Genomic DNA, 21,952 nt, shown 5'->3' with positions numbered 1-21,952 from the left:
TAGTTGGAGTGGTGACAGAATTTCCGCTGTGCTAGGAAGTACCACTTCCCACAGTGCCTTGCAAAAACTTGGAGCAGTAAGGTTGAGGATTGCATTTGTTTGGGTTTAAAGGTTCTCACTCACCCTGCTAGTGTAAAATTATTTTTGATATGGATAAGATTTTATTACTGCCAATTTAGAAAAATATGAATGTAAAATTGATGGTAAGAAATCTAAACTGTATCCACTGGACATAGTAGAGCAAACCTAAAATCCCATCAACTTGAGAGGTTGAGGCAGGAGAATTGCAAATTCAGGGCCAACTTGAGCAACTTAGTGAGACCCTGTCTTAAAATTAGAAGAGTTGGGGGTGTAGCTCATGGTTAAGCTTTCCTGCATTCAATACCAGGTAACCACCCCACACACACACACACAAAAATCCCACTGTGTGTATATAAAATAACCTGTAATGTTCAGTAGAACAAGGTATGTCACTGCATAGTGTGTGATAGCATGTTTTTATTCTGCAACTAGAAACTCAATTGGAGAGTAAAAGCAGTTTCTTAACCTGTTATGGTGGTACATGTTTGTAGTTCCACTTACTTGGGAGGCTGAGGCAGGAGGATCACCTGAGCTCATGAGTTTGAGACTAGCCTGGGCAACATAACAAGTCCCCATCTGAAAAAAAAAAAAAAAGGCAGGGTGGGGGACAGTTTCTCCTTAGTGATTAAGGGTTTGCTCTGTCAAGACTGAAGTATCCATGTAGTAAATCTCCAGATTACTTCTGTGACTGGTTGATGTGTGTAATTTTGTATGATGGGTGAATGTATTTAAAGACTCATAAGTTACTCTGAGTTTAACAGATGCATTACATTTTTAGTTCTGAGTGTAACATAATCTTGCTTTTCATGCTCCTTAGGCTCACATTGTCCTTGAAGTTCCTCCCTATCATAACCCAGCAGTTACAGCTGCAGTGCAGGTGCACTTTTATCTTTGTAATGGCAAGAGGAAAAAAAAGCCAGTCTCAACGTTTTACTTACACACCAGGTATGAGGAGTTGTGATGGTTTATTATTCAGCTTTCTTTCATAATGACTAGAAATGTATTCACTGGATACTATATTAGAATATTCAAGTAGTATGATTACAGTCAATAAAAATATCAACATATGCCTAAAGTTCATATTGACTTTAAATATTAGATGTGCTATTAGTTATTTTTTAGTGATTTATTATAAGAAAATCAGATAATGGAATGTAAGTCTGAAGTTATTTCAGAAGGTATCAAAAATCACCAACCCTAGCTGGGTGTGACAGCTTTGGAACCTGAGGCAGGAAGATCACAAGTTCAAAGCAAGCCTCAGCAACTTAGTGAGGCCCTGTCTCAAAATAAAAATAAAAATAAAAAGGACTAGAGATGTGGCTTAGTGGTTAAGTGCCCCAGGGTCCAGTCCCTGGTTTACCCCTCACCTGTCAAAAAAAAATTACCAATCCTAAATACCTATGACTTAGGAGACTGAAGCAGGATGATTCTAACTTGAGGTCAGCCTAGACAACTTAGTGAAACCTTGTCTCAAAATAAAAGGACTGAGGGTGTGGTGTGAGCACCCCAGGGCCCAATCCCCAGCGCCAGAAAGGAAGGAAGGAAAAGAGGAAAGAGAAGGGAAGAAATCACTAACCCTATAGGAGGGGCAGATGTTTGTGAGTATGTTTATGCTATTGGGTCATGAATTCCCTTTGTAGCCATAGCACTGCAGAAAGGCAGTGTGCCCACTTCATAATGTCTTCATTTTTCATTTTAAGTTTTTTACATTGTTTAATTTGTTTTTTTTAATTATACATGACAGTAGAATGTATTTTGACATCATACATACATATACATAGAGTATAATTTCCCATTCTTACAGTTATACATGATGTGGAATTACACTGGTTGTATATTCATATATGAACATAGGAAAGTTATGTCTGATTCATTCTACTGTCTTTCCTGTTCCTTCCCTTCATTCTTCTATTCTCCTTTGACTAATCCAAAGTACCTCTGTTCTCCCCCACCCACCACCACCTCCTTATTATGTTAGCATCCACATATTAGATAATGTCTTCATCTTTACCTTGATGAAAAGTCTCAGGGCTGGGGATGTTGCTCAGAGGTAGAGTGCTTGACTACCATGTGCAGAGTACCATAGAAAAAGAAAAAGCTCTTAGATTTGGGGCTATAACGTTGATATCAGATTTTCTGATTTTACATACCTCTTTTTTTAGCAGTTCAAGTATTGTAACTTTCCAGTTTGTGATTATGACACAAAAATATTTGCATTAATACAATACATATTGATGATTGCACACTTAAGAGAATAAATATTTATAGAGGTCTTCTCTGTGCTAGGAACTGTGCTAGTCACCAGGGCATAGTAGATAGTTTCAAAAGCAAACAGACAATAACAACAGAAAACAAACAAAATATCATAATGAACCTTACTATCCATAACTTATTCTTGGAAAAACTTTTAGTTATAGTAAGTGATGAGAAGAACAAACACTTGTATTTGAGAAGGTGCTGATTGTTATTAATGGTTATTTATTTATCGTACATATTTTTAAAGCCTGGTTTTATTTCATTTATTGTCTCTAAAGGCTACTTATGTTCCCAAATATAAACATCATTATTATTTGATAATGTTAGTATATTAGTTGAAAATAATATTTCAGATTATTTAAAGATAGAATATAAATCTTTGAAATCTAAATATTTTGGTTAGTCATTTCATTCATTCATTAATTATTTGGGAGGGCCTGCTAGGTGGCAAAACCTGTCATTTCTTTTTTGCACAGAATTTACCTCTAGTAGGACAAATAAGACTTGATAGGTAGGTAGATAAATAAATAAATAAATTGCTAGCCAATTTGACTTCTGCTCAACATCTAACTTCCGAGCTTCCTATGTAAGAGTCCCCATTCCACTTCATCCTGAAAGCTATTAAAGTAACATATCTCCCTTTGAGTCCCAGTAGAAGTTATTTGCAGTAAAGGTATGATCTGAGCTCTAGATTTATAATAATGGGGCAGTGGAGGGCAGCACTAGAGTCCAACTCTCATGTGTAACATTGTGTCTCTGGGAAAGTATATTCTGTATTCTTAAGTAGTTAATTGGACAACCTGTCTTTTATATTGTGGTGATATATTGTGGTGATTCTAATCGCAAGAGAAAGCATTCTGTCCTGAGATCAGATATCAACTCTGCCACAGATAATACTCACTGATATAAAACTAAATTGATTTCCAATGGTTTTCAAATTGTTCAGTTTGCTCCATTTCTCATATAAGCCTTTATGTAAACTCATTATGATTAAAAAAGAATAAAGCTAGATTACGCTTTTTTAGTGAATGACCAAATGTAGGACTTCTAGTCTCTGAATCCTGCTCTACCACATCCACTACTTGAGGGAAAGTGTTAGGCTACCAGTGGTTTCAAACCACTAGACAAGTTCATGTTTTCTTGAATGCCTGCATGCACTGATATTCTAAATTTGAGAATAAGTATATATAACAAAAGATAGCGTTAATTTGTTTCCAAAATTCAGCTCATTCTAAATATTGTTAAGTTCCCTGTGTTCGCTTTTTGTTGCTTTGACCAAAATACTTGACCTAAACAACTTAAAGGAAGAAAAATTTATTTTGGCTTATGGTTTCAGAGGCGTCAGTCCAAAGCTTCATTGCTTTGACCCTACAGCAAGATAAAATAACATCATGGTGTTAAGTGTGTGGTAGAGGAAAGCTCAAGAAGAGAGAGAGTGAGTGGAAGGGGCTGGGGACAAGATATAATCCCTAAGGGCACATCTCCAAGGATACACTCCTTCAATTGGGTCCTAATAATGCCTTCAGATCATTTACCCACTGATGAAGTCAGATCCCTTACAATCTAGTCAGTTCCCCAAAGCACCCCTGCCCTGGACATCACTGCACTGGGGGGACCAGGCCTTCAACATATGAACTTTTGGGAGATATTCCAGATCTAAAACAGCAGTCCCTTTAACTATATTTCATTCAAACAAGAATAAATTATCATGGATGGGTCAGCAGTGAGAACTTCCATGGTTTGGCCAGGTTGGAGTGTCAGCCCCTTATAAGGGACTGACAAAAAGAATAATTGATTTGATCGAGCAGAACTAACATTCAATTTAGCAGAGCAGATCTCTTAGTTGAAGTATGCAGATGTCCATTAAAAACAAGAATAAGGATTGAATCAGGTACAAAAAAGAAAAGTGGATGTTACACTGTAGTTTTCACTGTAGTTTTGTCTTCTTTTTAGTCACAGTAAGCAACCACTTATGTAACCAGGGAATCTGTTTTCCTCCATCAGAATTGAGGGATGAGCATAGACTTTCTTAATATTCTCTCTCCTTAAGTAGAAATATAATTCTGGTTATAGGATTCACTGTAACTTTCCTGAGACCAGAGTAGGAACCGTAGTATAGTAGAAAAGGAAAAAAAAAAAAAAATCTACTGGTTTAGGGACACAGTAAGTCTGCCAAGGTCAGAAGAAAAGTCAGTATATGAGAACATAAGAAAAGTCAGGAACCAGTAGATATGGTAAACTTGAAACTTCTGAGCAAGAATCAGAAACAGGATAAAGGCCAACACTGGAGCAGAAACAACAAGATTGTTCATGACATTTCTTTCTTTCCTTGCTTACCATTTACCAGGTTTAGAGCTTACTGCAGGTGGATCGTGAGCTCATTATGTTCTTATTAAAATGTCAGAGTAAAATACAGAATTCAAATGTACCTCTAAACAAGTGCTTCATTATTTCTTTTTCAGTGAGATGTATTATCAGCTATAACTCAATTTTTAGCCTGAACAAAAGACTCAATTGATGTCAAATGTTTGAACTAACTAAATGACTTTGAATAGAAACTTAACCTTTCACATCCTCACATTGAGACCATGTTTGTGTAAAGAGACTTGTATTGGGCAGGAGTTTTGTGGATACTCATATGAGGTTTGATTCAGGTCTCATTATATTCTTTTGACATTAAATAAAGTAATTTTATTTGTGATTATTATGAAAATTTTGATTATGTTAATTGGTATTACAATCTGAAAGGAGCAATGAGTTGAGCGTTCATGAAAATAATAATTTTTTTACAATAATTATTATTATTTTGGTGGTTCTGGTGATTGAACCCAGGGGTGCTGTATCACTGAGCTACATCCTCAGTCCTTTTTATTATTTGAGACAGAGTCTCACTAAGTAGCTGAGACTGTCTTTGAACTTTCTATCCTCCTACCTCAGCTTCCTGAGTTGCTGGGATTATAGGCATGTACCACTCACCCCAGCTCAGGAAAATTATTTTGGCACTTCAATAGGAGGCTTAAAGCGGGTAATTTTCAGAAAAGTAGACTAGTAGTACTTGTCAAGGGAAACCTTAAAATCAATTGTACTGATAGTTGATTTGACAGCTGATTGGGTATTCACATTAAACAAAATAAACAAAATGCATTAATTTCTGCTGTGAGAAGTTCTTTCTTTGGGAAGATTCATCCTAAATCATGGATATGCCACTTGATGTGATGAAAGACATGGTTGGCATTCATAGCCTCTGCTTACTTGATGGAGTGGCAAATTGAAATCTTTATAATACAGTGTCCTACATAAAAAGTGTGAAATTTGGAGGCAGAAAAACCTGGGTTTCAAGTATTTTTAATGTCACTTAACTGCTGTAAGGTCTTGGTATCTTTAATCTCCTTTTTAGTATACTCATCCTATAAGGTAAGGAAATAATCTCATAAAGATAGTCTTGAAGTGAATTAGCATCTTTCATTTGCACATAATAGAGATCTAGTTTAGACTCTCTTAAAGAGACCTTACTGGCTTGTGTAATTAGGTTAACTGGAAGGCTGGCTTCAGTCATGGTTCAGTTCAGTGTTGTCTTGGACTCAGGCTTTCTCTTCCTCTAACACTGTCCTCTCCCCTCCACCCCTTGTTGGCTCATTCTTTGGAAAATTCTCACCAGATGGCATTTCTGGGTCTGATCTTTGTAATTAACAATTCTAGATTAAAGAGCTGGTATGCATAAATGTGTGCATACACACACACATACAACATATATACATATATATCTCCATTTAGGTGAGTTAAGGGGTCACATTCAAATCTCCAGTCTAATTTTGTTGAGTTTTGGGGTTCTTCATATATTCTGGATATTAAACTCTTTTCAGATATATTGATAGGTTTCAGATCAGGGGATTCCAAATTCAATGCTTTATTAAGTCATAGGATTTTATTTTTGTTTTTGGGTTTTTTTTTTTTTTTTAGATAGGTAATATATATACAGTGAAAAACATTAAAAGGCGTTAAAAAAAATGGTAAAAAGTAAATCTCCTTCCTGCTTCTGTCCCCTTGTCACCTAGTTTCTCTTCCCAGCTGTAAATACAACACTTAACAATTTCTTGTGCATCTTCTCAGAGATAGATATCCATACATACACAAGTAAAAGCATTTATACATGTATGTATATGTGTATACACACACACACACACACACACACACACACACACACACACACACAGTGTTTTACATAAACTGCCCTTCCTTGAACGTATTTGAGTTTGCTGCTCCTAGCTTGGATACATGTTACCTTTGTGTAACCTAAAATGAAGGTCTGTCACAATTATTTTCTGTATTGTATAATAACATTAGTTTTGATCATTTTCTTTTCAGTTGTGATGAAGCAAGAACACAGAGAAGAGATTGATTTGTCTTCAGTTCCACCTTTGCCTGTGCCTCATCCTGGCCAGACCCAGAGGCCTTCCTCAGATCCAGGGAACCCACGTGACATTGTACTGTCAGCACAAAGAGGCTTGGTTTGTCCCATTCAGCAAGCGTATACCTCTATGGTAACCTCATCCCATCTACCACAGTTGCAGTGTAGGGAGGAGGGTGCTGGTAAAGAGCAGCATATGCTACCTTCTTCAGTTGTACACCAGCCTTTTCAAGTTACACCTACATCTCCTGTGGGGTCTTCCTATCAGCCTATGCAAACTAATGTGTATAATGGACCAACTTGTCTTCCTATTAATGCTGCCTCTAGTCAAGAATTTGATCCAGTTTTATTTCAGCAGGATGCAGCTCTTCCTAGTTTAGTAAATCTTGGCTGTCAACCGCTGTCATCCATACCATTTCATTCTTCAAATTCAGGCTCAACAACAGGGCATCTCTTAGCACATACACCTCATTCTGTGCAAACCTCACCTCATCTGCAATCAATGGGATACCACTGTTCAAATATAGGACAAAGACCTATTTCTTCTCCAGTGGCTGACCAGGTCATTGGTCAACCTTCCCCTCAGTTGCAGCCTATTACATATGGTCCTTCACATTCAGGGTCTGCTACAGCTGCTTCCCCAGCAGCCTCTTGTCCCTTGGCTAGTTCACCACTTTCTGGGCCACCGTCCCCTCAGCTGCAGTCTATGCCTTATCAATCTCCTAGCTCAGGAACTGCCTCATCACCATCTCCAGCCACCAGAATACATTCTGGACAGCACTCAACTCAAGCACAAAGTACAGGCCAGGGAGGTCTTTCTACACCGTCATCCATAATATGTCACAGTTTGTGTGATCCAGCATCATTTCCACCTGATGGGACAATTGTGAGCATTAAGCCTGAACCTGAAGATCAGGAACCTAACTTTTCAACCATTGGTCTACAGGACATCACTTTAGATGATGGTAAGTTTGTCTATGTGGGATTTTTTTTTTGTTTTTTTATTTTTGTTTTTGTTTGTGTGTGGTGGGGGTAGATACTGGGAATTGAACCCAGGGCTTCACATATGCTAGACAAGCATTCCACCACTGAGCTATATCCCCAGTCCTCATCTATGTTTTCTTAAAGGAGTGAAAATTCAGAAACTTCCTTCTCCAAGAGTCATGAAAAAGTTACTGTGAATTACTTATTGGCATAAATAAGTAAATCAACCGTTACTGGAAATACATATTAATATATAACTGACCATAGATAGGAAAATCTATGCTTTAAAGTGTTATACCTCTAATATTTATTGCTGAAGAGGGCATCTTTTCTTTTGAACATACAGTGAGATCACAGTGTCCAGAGAATGAAATTCAGAGGATTAATTCAGTGAACATTGCTGAATAATACCTAGAAATGCAAGCTAGTTGCAAGAAATGGAGCTAGATTCAGAGACATCTAGGAATATATTAAGGTAGAGTTCCTGTCCTTGTAGAGACTCATACTCATGCCCCTCTGTGGTCATGATACCTTGCTGAGTCAGGTAATGGTGATGGACTGGTTTTGCTGTTGCTACAACAAACTGGTTGGCACAGAAATAAATTTTTTAAAAAATGAATGCAAGTAGTGTACAAATTTCTGATTTTATGAAATTATTAAGTTGGAAACTTCAGGAATATTAATCATTTCAATAGTCAGAATTTCCCAAAGGCAGGATTTTCAGGTAATAATTTTAGAGCTTATTCTTGGCTTTATTATTTATATAATAATGAAATTTTGTCTAAATATGTGTTCAGTGAAAGCTACCTTTAAAGCTACCAACATGAAGATTTTAAAGATTCTAAAACAGATAAAAATTTTAGTTCTCTCTCTCTCTCTCTCTCTCTTTCTCTCTCTCTCTCTCTCTCTCTCTCTCTCTCTCTCTCTCTTCATCTACTATAGGAAAATCATTTAGAATTCACTGATTAGTTGCAGAGCTGGTATTAAATCTCAAGTCTTAAGCACAATGTGCAAGGTAAAGAAAATATGTCACCCTTTCTTCTAGAGACTTCCAGTCAGACCAGTATATGACTACCAGTTTGTACAATTCAGCAGGTCTGAGTTACTACAACAGGTATATAAGAAACACATTAGACGATCAGCAGATATAAGACAAATTTTATAGGAAGGATTCAACATGGTTTCTCTGAGTTGGTAATATTTGAGCTGAGTCTTTAAAGATAAGTGTATATTTTCAGTAAATCAGGATATTAAAAGTAAAAATGGAAATATATCTGGGAAAGCATGATTCTATGACTTGGGAATGAATGGTACAGTAGAGAATGGTTTTCAAAGTTACGAAGGATGGAACATCTCTGGGCAAGAGAACCACACCTAAAACTAGCATAGCAATTTCCTGTTCATTGTCTAATCCAGTCCTTACATCCCTCTACTTCTGAGGTAGATAGTCAAATTCACAGAATTGAATTTTCCAAACGTCACAGCACTAGTAAGCATCAGAGCTCAGACTGGATTCAGATTTTTTTAGTCTTGTCTTTTGTGGAACTAAAGTTGTTGCTCAGCAATAGCAGACCATGGTGATAAGAACTTTGTGCTAAAGGGGGTTTCTGAATTTTTAAAAATATCTAGATAGTTATGGACATTCTTAGAAATATGTATGCAAAATTTCACTGCACAAACACATTTTGACAGCTGCATCTGATATGTCATACTTGCAGGATTTGGTATTAAACCTCTTACTGTGCTCTCGATGCACAGCTGGCATAAGTGTTAGTGCTTACTGAGTGATGAAGCCTGGAGATACACACAGAAGAGGCTACCACTTTTATGCAAAACAAATTTGAAATAAAGACTTTTCCAAACAACATGTATCCCATTTGTTTACAATTAAAAAAAAAAAAAGACTTTTCCAAATATACATAGACTTTTTAAATGTTACCTATACCTACTTTAGTCAGTTTTAGGCTTATTTTTCATAGTGCTTTTCACCTTGAAATGGTAAGATCTTGAGAGTAGGAGAGTAAGACCTTACCCTCATCACTCATTTGTTTGTAACTGAAGATATGAGATTTATTGAGCAGGTTTCTAATTGTATTTCAACATTTTTTAAAAACAAAGATACCTTTCCTACTAAAAAGAGACCAAAGCTAGAATCTTTTCTACAGATTGAGTAATATGAAAAGAGGGGCACAGCAAATTAAAATTTCTAGAAAAGGCTTTATGAAAATTTATTTCACTTTTCGAATATATGAACTTGTATTGCAAAAACAGAAGATCTGGAGAGATGAGGTCTGAGGGCATTATAAAAGCAATTTTTTTTTTGTTCCATTTTTTATATAGGTAACATGATCAAGAAAGTTTTCAGGGCTGGGGATATAGCTCAGTTGGTAGAGTGCTTGCCTTGCAAGCACAAGTCCCTGGGTTCAATCCCCAGCACTGCAAAAAAAAAAAAAAAAAGAAAAGAAAGTTTTCAGATTGTAGCCTCACAGAGGACAGGGATTAGCTGTTGAATTCTCTCATTGCCCCCCATCAGAGGACTTGATACAAACTCAGTCATGCCAAGCAATAATTAGAAAAAACTAACTGTACTCTGGTCACCTAGGATTATTTGCTATATGTCCATGTTTGGGAGTGTGTGTGTGTGTTTGTGTGTTTGCACGCACACGTATATACACTTTTTATTTTCCAGTGTTGGGAATTGAACCCTTGGGCCTACTACTGAGCTATGTTAACAGCCCCTTGCTAAGTTGCCAAGACTGGCTTTGAAAAATTGTGATTCTCCTGCCTCAGCCTCCCGAATGGCATTCACCACTACATCTGGCCAGCATCCTAATTTTATTATAAAATCAGTGACATTTAGTTGAGAAGATATTAGTGCACCTGGAAATATTCTAATAACACTTTCTTATTTGATGGATGATCAAGAATGAGTCTTATACACAGTGTTTATATACTTGAGTTAATGGCAGAGAGTAAAGATTTAATATCTAAGCCTCCTGACTCTAAGAGTTTTTCTAGTATCATCAATCATGTTTGTAATTTTAGCCTGTGGGTTGAGGCATTAGAGTGGGTATAGAACAAACAAACAGAATACATGAAGGAAAAATGCCATATTCAGACTGGTGAGCAAAGCTCAGTATTAGAGCACTTGCCTTAGCATAAAAAAGACCCTGGATTTGATCACTAGATGCACAAAGCAAATAAACAAACAAAAACCTAAATGTCATTTTCTCCATAGATCCTTGTTTTGTGAAAAGAGCTAGGACAATCTTAACATAATTCTCAGTATTAAATGAAGTTTTCTTCATCCTCTTCTACCAGAGGAACACTTTAGTGTTCTTTGTGATATTATATTCCTTTGGGTTCCTTTGGAACATCTCAGAGCCTTTTGAGTTACAGCTGCCCTTCTTGTTTTATGTGGGCTCTGATGCCTCTGGAATCATGTAGAACAAATATAATCCTTTCCTTCACATGTATGAAACCTTGAGCTCTTTAAGTCTTAAAAACTCCCCAGCAACTTTACCCTTACCAACATGGAAGTTCTCTTCTGCTTAAACTCTGATGTTTTTTAAGTTCATTTTCACAGTGCAATATCCAGAAGGAGACACACTCTAGTCAGTTCAATATAGGTTTACGATCATCATCTTACTTCTTCAGAAGGCTGTCATCATGTCCTGAGATCATGGGATTATCTTAGCTTCATTGTGCTATTAATTTAAATTGTGATTTGTAATTCTTTTCAGTCTCACCTCCCTTTGAGTCTTTTATATGTTTGTTTGAACCAAAGACTAAACTTTAAGTTATCTTCATTCATTTTCATTGAAGTGATTTTGACCCCTCAAAACAACTTTCCAAGCTCAGAAGAGCCCCCAGAGCATTTCTGTTCAGTTGGCCTTTAACCAAGCAAGTTTTCTCTTTCAGGCAGTCCCCTTGGAAGGCTGTAGTCTATACTACCAACCTATTAAGGCATTATTCAAGATTATTTTGATATGTGCCTTTTTTTTTTCTTAGCTACCTCCATATATCATTCTCCGACCTTGAAAAGTATATTCTGTAGCATCAGATTATCAATGAATGTCTAGTCATGGTATAATTGGTGTGCTTAGAACTTTAGTTTTTTTCTTAAACCTCTCTGCATTATGATATATTTACCCTGCTTTTTGGACCAAAGATATACATTATAAGCATTCATTTTATAACAAATGTAGAAATTGTCACAGTTATGTTTTAAACATTTTAATTAACATTACACTATTGTAAAACTAGATTGTCTTAAACTATTGAATACAGGCCCTTTTCATTTGTGATTGAGCTCACTGAATCCTGTTACAACTTTCCAGTAGAGTCCTTTCTTGCATCACACTTGTTCTCCTTTGTTCACAAACTAACAGAGCTGCAGCTGCAGCTCTTCATCAGAGAGGAGGTTGCATGTTAAATATAGCCTGACCTGCTGCTGTGGTGAAAACTGACACTGCCACTCGCGGATTCTGTATAGCAACACACTCATCCTGACATGTAGGGCAATTGCTAACTTTATAGTAAACGGGAACTCTAGGCATAACCTTAGCTCCTTCAGTTCTGTACGTGACAAACAGAAAAGCCTGCTTTTAAGTAGGTGTTTTCTTTTTTGTTTTTTGTTTTTGTTTTTTGTTTTAAAGCAAGGGAATGGTAAACTCAAGATCTAGATGGTTATTGAATGGGGGAAGCAGGAAGATGGTGTGAGGAGGAACAAAGAGGTAAATATGTCCGCATTTTGGTGCACCTGTTGGATAGTGGTTTCACTGGTGTTTGCATATTTATAGAAACAATCATATTTAAATAAAACAAACCCATGCACAACCAATAGGGAGAGAGTATCATGAATGAGGTATTATAGTTAATCTGGGAAAAGGTAGGTTATACTGAATTGTCTGCTTTAACTGTGACACTGGGTCCTCTTTCAGGAAGCATAAATGTACCATCCAGCCTTAGACATATTTATTATGAATAATTCAGAAGCTGAAAAGTCCAATGAGTAATGACCATGTAAGTTTGGATTCTGGCTTATGCAGAGAATTCAAGACCTTAGACACTACTCTGGGATATACAATAAGAAACATTCATTTTCAGGCCCAGTGAAGACAGATCTTTTATATTTATATCAAGTGTGTCTTTGTATCTTTATGGACACAATTAGTTATACCCTTTTGAAAATAAATGTTTTCAGTGTGAGCAACAATTTTTTCTTTTAATTAACTTTATATTAAAATTTATACATAAGCTGGGAAAAATCCAAGAAAGGCCACTGTTAAATAAACAGCATATGAACTAGGTGTGGTGGCACACACCTGGTAATCCCAGTTGCTTGGGAGGTTAAGTGAAGAGGATCACAAGACTGAGGCCATTCTGGGCAACTTAGTAGTGAGACCCTGGCTCAGTATAAGATTAAAAAAAAAGAAAAGAAAATTTAAAAGAATGGGACTATAGCTCAGTGCTTGAGGGCTTGCTTAGAATACTTGGGTTCCTTGCTTAGAAGCCCTGGGTTCAATCCTTAGTGTGTATGTGGAGTGGACAGACATATAACACGTATGCAAAATATGTATTTAAAAATTATCAATTATGGTTACTATTTATTTATAATAAAACTCCCATTTTACTGAGCACTATGCTAGGCACTTTGCTAGTAGTGCATTATTCCTAATAATTCTTGAAATGTGAATTATTAGGCTTATTTTCATAGACATGTCACATTGTTAAAATGCCACAAACACTGAAACTTGAATTTGAATGCAGTTCCATCTGAAATTTAAATTATCTCAAATGTTTAGTGATTTCTAAAAGAGCTGTGGTTGATGACTTCATATAATCTCCCCTCTGTAAACACAATAACATAATAACTTTGTAAAGTCTGTCATATGTAAGATGGTAAAACCAGTATTTTAAAGATGTATTGTATTTTAAAATTCATGTCCTATTTTCAAGTTTCTTTGAAGATGGATTATTCATAGGGACAAAAATATTTTAAATGAATTATAATATAATTTTAGACTCAGCAGCTAAACATGTTTTTGTGGTTCAGTGGCAATTCTCTGACTTGGCACCTCTTGCCAAGGATCTTTTGATAGACTTAGATAAACATATTCAGACCAATTCTTCTCTGTTTGAAGATATTTTATTCTTTTTTTGTTTTTGTTTTTTCTTAAACATTTCTCAAGTGTAGGACCATTTATCTGGGCAAGAGGAGAAGTGTGAAACTTTAATTTCTGGTGGAAAATAAGATAGAATTGACAATCATGGTTGCAGGCATTTTAGCTTTATATCTATAAGAATATGAAATAGATTGATTCCCTGATGATCATATTGTTTATTTAAAAGTATCTATAGATACTTCTGGGATGGGATTTTTGTTGTTGTTTGTTTTGGTACTAGGGATTGAACCCAGGGGTGCTTTACCAGTAAGTTGCATCCCCAACCCTTTTTAATTTTTATTTTGAGACAGAGTCTTGCTGTTTTGTCCAGACTGCCTTGGAACTTGTGATCCCCTGCCTCAGCCTCCCAAGTCACTGGAATTTTAGGTGTCTGCCACCATGCCTGGCTGGAATGAGAATTTTTAAATTTTATCTGTTACTGATATAATCATTATTTTTAATAAATAATACATTTATCATTTATATGATTCTAGATACTAAAGGTACAAGGTCCATAGTGAAAAATCTCTCTGATAGGTACTCAGTTGTCCTCTATATGGACAGTTGGAGTTAACCAACCAATTTCTTGGCTGTCACTCCAGAGTTATTTAATGTATTTGTACAGCTGATTATGTTTTTTCCATACTTTTACTAGGATATTACACATTATTCTGTACCTTAATTTTTCCATGTAATATTGAATCTTGTATATTCAGTAGTATACATTGCTCTGCAACTTGAAAGAATCCTTAAAAGATTTGTAGTTGGGGGGTTTCTGGGGTTTTGAACCCAGTACTTCGCATATACTATAAGCATGTGTTTTATCGTTGAGATACACCACTGTTCGGAAAGGTTTTGTTAATAGACTATTCCATAAAATATGGACCCTCAGGCACTCTTATCACTGAGCTACATTCCCAGCTTTTTTTATTTTTTATTTTTTTGAGAAAGGGTCTCCCTAAAGTGTCCAGGCTGGCCTTGTACTTCCAATCTTTCTTACCCAGCTTCCTGAGTAGCTGGGATTACAGGTAGGTAGATGGGAAGTTTGAGGCCAGCCTGGGCAATTTAGTGAGACCCTGTTTCAAAATAAAAATAGAATGTACTAGAAATGTAGTTCAGTAGTAGAGCATCCTGGGTTCATTCCCCAGTACAGATAAATTTTTTTAAAAATCAGGAAGTATTAGTTCTCCAACTTAGCTCATCTTTTTTCAGTATCATTTTGGCTTGGCATTTTGAGATTTTTTTTTTTTTTTTTTTTGAGATTCCCTGTGAATTTCAGGGTGAATTTTTCTGTGTGCTAAAAATGTCATAGACTTTGATAGGGATTGTGTTGACTCCATACCTCACTTTGAATATACTGTCTGCCATCTTAACAATATTAGTCTTTGAATCCATGAACATGAGATATTTTCTATTTATTTCATTCTTTAATTTCTTTAATCTGTGTAGTTTTCATTTTACAAGTCTTGTGCCTCCTTGGTTAATTCCTTAGTATTGTGTTCCTTTTGATGCTATCATAAATGGAATTATTTGCCTAATTTCCTTTTTTGGATTATTTATTAAAAGTATGTAGAAATATAACTGAATTTGGGGTGTTGATTTTGTATCCTACAACTTTGCTGATTTCACTTATTAGCATTAACATTTTGTGTGAGGGGATCCTTTAGAGTTTCACATGTACAAAATCATGTCAGTTATCAACAGAGAAATTTTCCTCTTTTCCAATTTGAATGCTTTTTATTCATTTTTCTAACTAATTGCTCTGGCTAGAACTTAACAGTACTAGGTTGAATGGAAGTGGCAAAAGTGAGCATCCTTGCCTTGTTACTGATCTTGGGGGGGAAAGCTTTCAATCTTTCATAGTTGAATATGTTAGCTGAAGTTTTTTTAATATGACCTTTATCATATTGAGGAAATTTTTTTCTGTTCCTACTTTGTTGATTGTTTTTATCTTAAAGAGCATTGAATTTTGTTAGGTGTTTTCCTGCATTAATTGAGATCATCTTGTGTTTTTTCTTTCATCTTTTTGTGATATATTACATTAATTGATTTTCATGTCAAATCATCCTTGCATTCTGAAAATAAAACTCATTGGGTCATGATGCATAACTCTTCGACTAATTTTTGTTAAGAAGTTTTGCATCTGTGTTTTTAAGGTTACTCTATAATTTCATTTTCTCGTCCTTTTTTTGTTGTTGTTGTTTTCTTTTTTTATCTTTTTTTTTCTCCCCTGACCTTTGCAGTGCTGGGGACCAAATCCAGAACCTTGCATAATACTCTACCACTGAACTACATTCCAGAATCTCCTGTAGCATCTTTGTCTACCTTTGACATCAGGATAATACTGGTTTTGGAATGAGTTAGGAAATATTTTCTCCTTTTTATTCTTTTGGAAATTTCTGAAAGATTGGTGTTAATTCTTCTATAAATGTTTGGACAAAGTTTTTGTGATCAGAAGAGATGAGTGAGTTATATTTTGGACCTGAAACTGCTGCTTCAAGGAAGTAGAAAGATGTTTGAAAGACCGCATATTTCCGTACAGTACAGTTTGAAATTACATTGAATTAGCCAATTCATCAAAGCACCAGTGTCTGTTAGACTATTAGCTTTGTTCCTGCATTTCCTTCATGTAATTTATGTGCTGATTTACCTGGAATCACATGTCTTACACTTTTAAAATCTGTTTTGCAGGATTCCATTGTAGAGATTGGGCATGTTCAGAAAGGATATTTTTGACAATATATATTCAGTTTAGGAATACTTTGCACATACTGGAAACTTTAAATTACCCCTGGAAACTAGGTGATTTCTCATATTTAATTAAAAAAAAAAGCTTACGACAGAAAAATTTTGCCTAAGCAAAGGATTTCTGGGTTTTTGTTTGTTGGTTTTTACTCTTTTAGCAAGGGTGAGTTTTATACAGATTAATTCCTTTGTTTTCCTTTTGTCTACTTAAGATGAAGATACTAATTAGTGTTTATAAAGATTTTTCTTTTCCAAAGCCTGTTTCTTTTGTTTGAAATTATACAACAATGGCCAAAAGTAATTCCTTATAGGCCAAAGGGGAAGGTTTTGGGATAGATATACTGATATACTTTTTTATCTTATTTTTATTAGCTGTTGAACCTTTATTTTATTTATTTGTATGTGGTGCTGAGAATTAAACCCAGTGCCTCACACATGCTAGGCAAGTACTTTACTACTGAGCCACAATCCCAGCTCTGGATATACTTTTTAAAAACTATTATATTTAAAACTGAATTTATACCTCAAGGTCACTGAAAAGCAATATTTTTACCCTTTTAAATTATTGCCTTTTTTTTTTTAAGGTACCAGGGATTGAACCCAGAGACACTTAACCATGGAGCCATTTCCCGAGCCCTTTTTATATTTTATTTTGAGATAGGGTCTGGTCGAGTTGCTTAGAACCTAAGTTGATAAGGCTGATCTTGAATTCATGATTCTCCTGCCTCCGCCTTCTGAGCTGCTGGGATTATAGGCATGTGCCACTACACCCAGCTAAATTATTGTCTTTTAAATTAGAAATCATCCATTACTTAAATTATTTGGACTTCAGTATTTATCTAATAAAATGTGGGGAGCCATTTTATGCAGTCATAATTCATAAGTAAATTCCTCTTGATTATAGAAGAAAACAGTCTGGGCACTGTAGTGGATTAAGTTCACCCTCTGGTTTGTTCCATTCAGTAGTGATCTTGTCTTCTTTGACACAGACCAGTTTATGTCTGACTTGGAACACCAGCCGTCAGGTTCAGCAGAGAAATGGCCTAACCACAGTGAGCTCTCATGTCCAGCTCCTTTCTGGAGAATCTAGAGGGTGAGTGTTGATTGAAATGTGTCATTGTTTTTGTGCCCTAGTCTGGTATTTGCATGCAGTGGCTGGATTTGCATGTGCTACACAGGAGGGGGTATGCACAGGCACCTTCTTGGTAGGCCCACTGTTATCTTTGAAGCTATACTTTGACTGTAAGACTGTTTTTAAATCTAACCATATGTAGGCACTCACACTTATGCTTATAATTTTAGTCTGGGTTTGAGCAAAAGGCAAGTGTTTAATTAGATTTATTAAACCAAAGCAGAGAGAGGCCCTGTATATATGAATTCCGTAGTTTGGATGCTTAGTAAATTTGGTTGCTAATCGGGTGTGTTAGCCTGCTTATTTCTGGTCAAGTACTCATTCTGGTTAAGTTTTGGTGTGAGGCAGTATGGAATAAAACAGAAAGTTGTATCCACTTTTCAGAGGCAACCCTAAATGTTTATCCTTGGCCTATACTGAGTCCCTTGTTTGCACTCCTGTTAGTTCATCTGGGACTTCACTTGGAGGGAAGTCACCATATTAGTGGAACCAGTGTCTTTGAGAAAGAAGTCTTACCCCAAGGCTCTAGACCTCAACAGTTGTCCAGGAACCCAGCTTTCCCTGTCATGTCAGCTCTTTTCTTCAAATACTCTCAGAGACACTTAAGAAAGTACATGATGGAAATTGTAAGCATATTCATTGTAATTCTCCAAGTGCCATTTGAATTTCATATTAAAATGACTTTAGTTTTAGAAGGGGCTTTAGAAAGTATGTCTACTCTGCAAATCTTTAGGATTTTGAAACCTCTGTATTACTCATCAGGCAAAGCACTAGAACCCTGGCTTCTTCCAGAAGCTGAACCTACCCTTATTTGACCATAAGAGGAATAATAGTGGTGACTAGATTACTATATGGGGATACATAAGACTCTAAGGAGAATTATAACTGGAAGGATTTGAAAGAATTTCCTGATATTATAGGTAAGAAAATCTTGCAGAAAAATTAGTAGGTAAATCACCCTAGTCACATTATAGCCAAACCAAGACTAAAGTTTCTTTTCAGTGTTTACCTTAGTGCTTTTCCCATGTGTGAAGTTAATACATTGGTCACTAGTGATCTTGGTAAAAAGAAGTATTGCTGTGTAGTGAATAGGAAGTGAGAGCATGGAAATAGTAGTGTTAAAGCCATTGTTGGCACACACTTGTAATCCCAGCAGCTCAGGAAGCTGAGGCAGAAGGATCCCAAGTTCAAAGTCAGCCCAACAATATATCAAGGCCCTTAGCAACTCAGTGAGACCCTGTCTAAATAATATTAAAAAGGGCTGGAGATGTGGATCAGTGGCTAATCACCTCTGGGGTCAATTCTTAGTACCGAAATTCTTAGTACCAAAAAATAGAAAAAGATGTTAAAACCATGAAAGAAAAAATCACATATGGGGGTGGGGGAATGTGGGGTCTAGTGTTTTGTTTGCTTGCTTGCTTTTTTGAGATGGAGAGACTTACCTATGTTAAGCACTGATGAGAAACATCCAGAAGGGAAGATGGATAGATTGAGACTGATAAAAGATATAGAAAATGAAGAAAATTGATGGAGCAAGGTCATGAAAAGGACCTAGAGCACAGGTCATAGAATGAATCTTACAGATTTATGGCTCTGAAACCCAGGTTTGGCCTCCATCTTGAGGTAATGAATTGGAAGTCAATAGTTCACAGAATTTTTCAGAGAAGATAAAGGGATGTTCTGATAATTCTAAAATATTTTTGAGAGACTGCAGATGTAGCACAGTGGTAGAACATGTACATGCCTAGCATGCATGAGGGCCTCATTTCAGTCCCCAGCATGGGGAGTATAGGGTGGGTGGCAGGGTGGCAGGTACTGAGACTCAGTAACACAACTTGAAAAGAACTATTTTTTCATATTTCAGTTTTTGCTGATAAAAAAAAAGAGGTATACATCAATATTTGACTGTTCTTTCAAGTTTCTGTGTACTGTTTTCCTCGGCTGAAGTTATAAGTTTGTAAGGTGTTTTTAGTTTCAAACATTTTTAGAAAAAAGATCTGACATCACATACATCAAAGATTTCTTAAAAAGAAAGGAGTCTAGCTGGTCATGGTTGGAGCACACCTAAAATCTAGCAACTGAGGAGACTGAGGCAGGAGGATTGCAAATTTGAGGCTAGAGATTTAGCTCAGTGACAGAGCACCCCTGGTTTGATTGCCAGCACAGCAAAAAAAAAAAAAAAAAAAAAAAAAAAAAAAAAAAAAAAATCAAGTTAGTTAAAGCTGGGGGCAGTGGCATAGGCCTACAGTCCCAGCTACTCAGGGGCCTGAGGCAGGAAGATTGCTTGAGCCTAGGAGTTTGAGGGTAGCCTGGGCAACATAGCAATACCTCATCTCAAAAAAAAAAAATAATAATAATAATGGCATTTAGCTCAGAGGCAGGCTGTTTGCCTAGCTTGTGTAAGGCCCTGAGTTTTGAGTTCAGTCCTCACCCTGGTGCAGAAGGAAAAAGAATAATAATAGTAATAATCACATGTCATTTAAAAACCTGGTATGAGAAACCTTGAGCTGGTTGTCTTGCTTGCTTAAAATACATAAATATTCTTTCTGTGTTTCCATTATGGTGTTGTTTTATTTTCATTAATATAAGCTAAGCTAATATAATGAAAACCCTAAAGTATAATGGTTTAATCACATTGGAAGTTTCTCTCAGACCTTATGGTAACTCAGATCAAAATTCCTTTTGAGTTACTGTTTCTTCTTTCTAACTTTTTTCAAAACACAGTCACCACTTGCAGGACTGAATCTTAACCTGAACCAAAGACGGGGGGGAAGGGAGGAAAAAGAAACCCAAGCAAGGAATGAGAAAGATGTAAACATCAATTTTTTGCTTATAGTACATTGGAGTTTTTGTTTTTGGTTTTGTTTTGTTTTTTGTACCAGGGATTGAACCTGGGGACGCTTAAGCACTGAACCAGCTCCCAGCCCTTGTTATTTTTTTCTTTGGAGGCAGGGCCTTACTAAGTCAGACTAGCTTTTAACTTGCAGTCCTCCTGCCTTAGCCTCCCAAGCCTCTGGGATTACAGGTGTGTACCACCATACCTGGCAACATTGGAGAAATTTCAATGTCTATACCTAGCTACATAGGGAAATCTAGGAAATGTAGTCTGTAGCTGAGCAGCCATTTGGCTAGTTAAATCTCAGTTATTAAAAAAGAATAAATTGAGATAGCAGGATACTATAGATACCATCTAAATTTTTCTTTTTGGTACTGGGGATTGAGTACAGGGGCATTTTACAACTGACTGAACTACATCCCCATTTCTTTTTATTTTTTATGTTGAGACAGGGTCTTGATGAGTTGCTAAGGGTTTTGTCAGGTTGCTGAGGCTGGTCTCAAACTTGTGATCCTTCTCCTTCTTGCTCCTCCCACATTGCTGGGATTATAGGCATGTGCCACTGCATCTGGGCACCTGCTGAATTTTTAAGAACTTATTACTGTTTTTTGCTTAAGAAGGCTAATCAGATTTTGATAAATGCAAATTAATTGATTCATTCTTGCTGTAAATAGGTGAATTCAGTATTTCATATATTAGTTTAGATGATCTTCTTATAAATTATAACATAACCTAAAAATAAACTTAGTGAAACCATACTACAGGGTAGTAAACCACAAGGTAACACTAGATTTCTCATCCACTTAAAGTCATTTATTTTCTTCCATATTTCTTGTTTCTTCATTTCAAGTGAAATTCAGAAGAGAATTGCCCCTGTATGTAGTGTTCATTTTATAAAAAATAATATATCCATTAACTTATTTACACAGAGAATAAATTATACCTTTAATGTTGGAGTTTTAGGAAAGGATGAAAAGATGACCTTGACAAAATTATGGTGAATGTTCATTGTAGTCTCAAGGGGAAATAATAGCTGAGCTGGGTGGTGCTTGCCTATAAATCCCAGGTACTCATGAGGCTGGAACTGGTAGGAGGACTACAAATTCAAGGCCAGCCTGAACAATTAAGCATGAGAGGCTGTCAAAATAAAATTCTTAAAAAGGTCTTAGAGTGAGTCAGGGGTTATAGCTTAGTGGTAGAGTGCTTGCCTAGCATGGGTGAAGCACTGAGTTCAATCCTCAGTACCACATAAAAACAAATAAATAAAATAAAGGTTAAATTAAAAAAAAAAAAAAAGGTCTTGGAGTATAGCTCAGTAGAGCCCTTGCCTCTTAACGTGGGTT

General features: G+C 36.2%; 1 protein-coding gene across 1 annotated transcript in view; it reads left to right on the top strand.

The window, feature by feature from the left end:
• Nfatc3 (nuclear factor of activated T cells 3) overlaps positions 1 to 21,952 on the top strand; it is a 107,155-nt gene that overhangs the window by 75,746 nt on the left and 9,457 nt on the right. The window contains 3 exon segments of the mRNA XM_047527898.1: positions 899 to 988; positions 990 to 1,026; positions 6,703 to 7,710. Coding sequence (XP_047383854.1) covers positions 899 to 988; positions 990 to 1,026; positions 6,703 to 7,710 — 1,135 coding nt within the window.

The sequence above is a fragment of the Sciurus carolinensis genome, chromosome 16, assembly GCF_902686445.1.
Source record: "Sciurus carolinensis chromosome 16, mSciCar1.2, whole genome shotgun sequence".
NCBI classification, from domain to species: Eukaryota; Metazoa; Chordata; class Mammalia; order Rodentia; family Sciuridae; genus Sciurus; species Sciurus carolinensis.
This window is presented reverse-complemented; position numbering and strand designations above follow the sequence as displayed.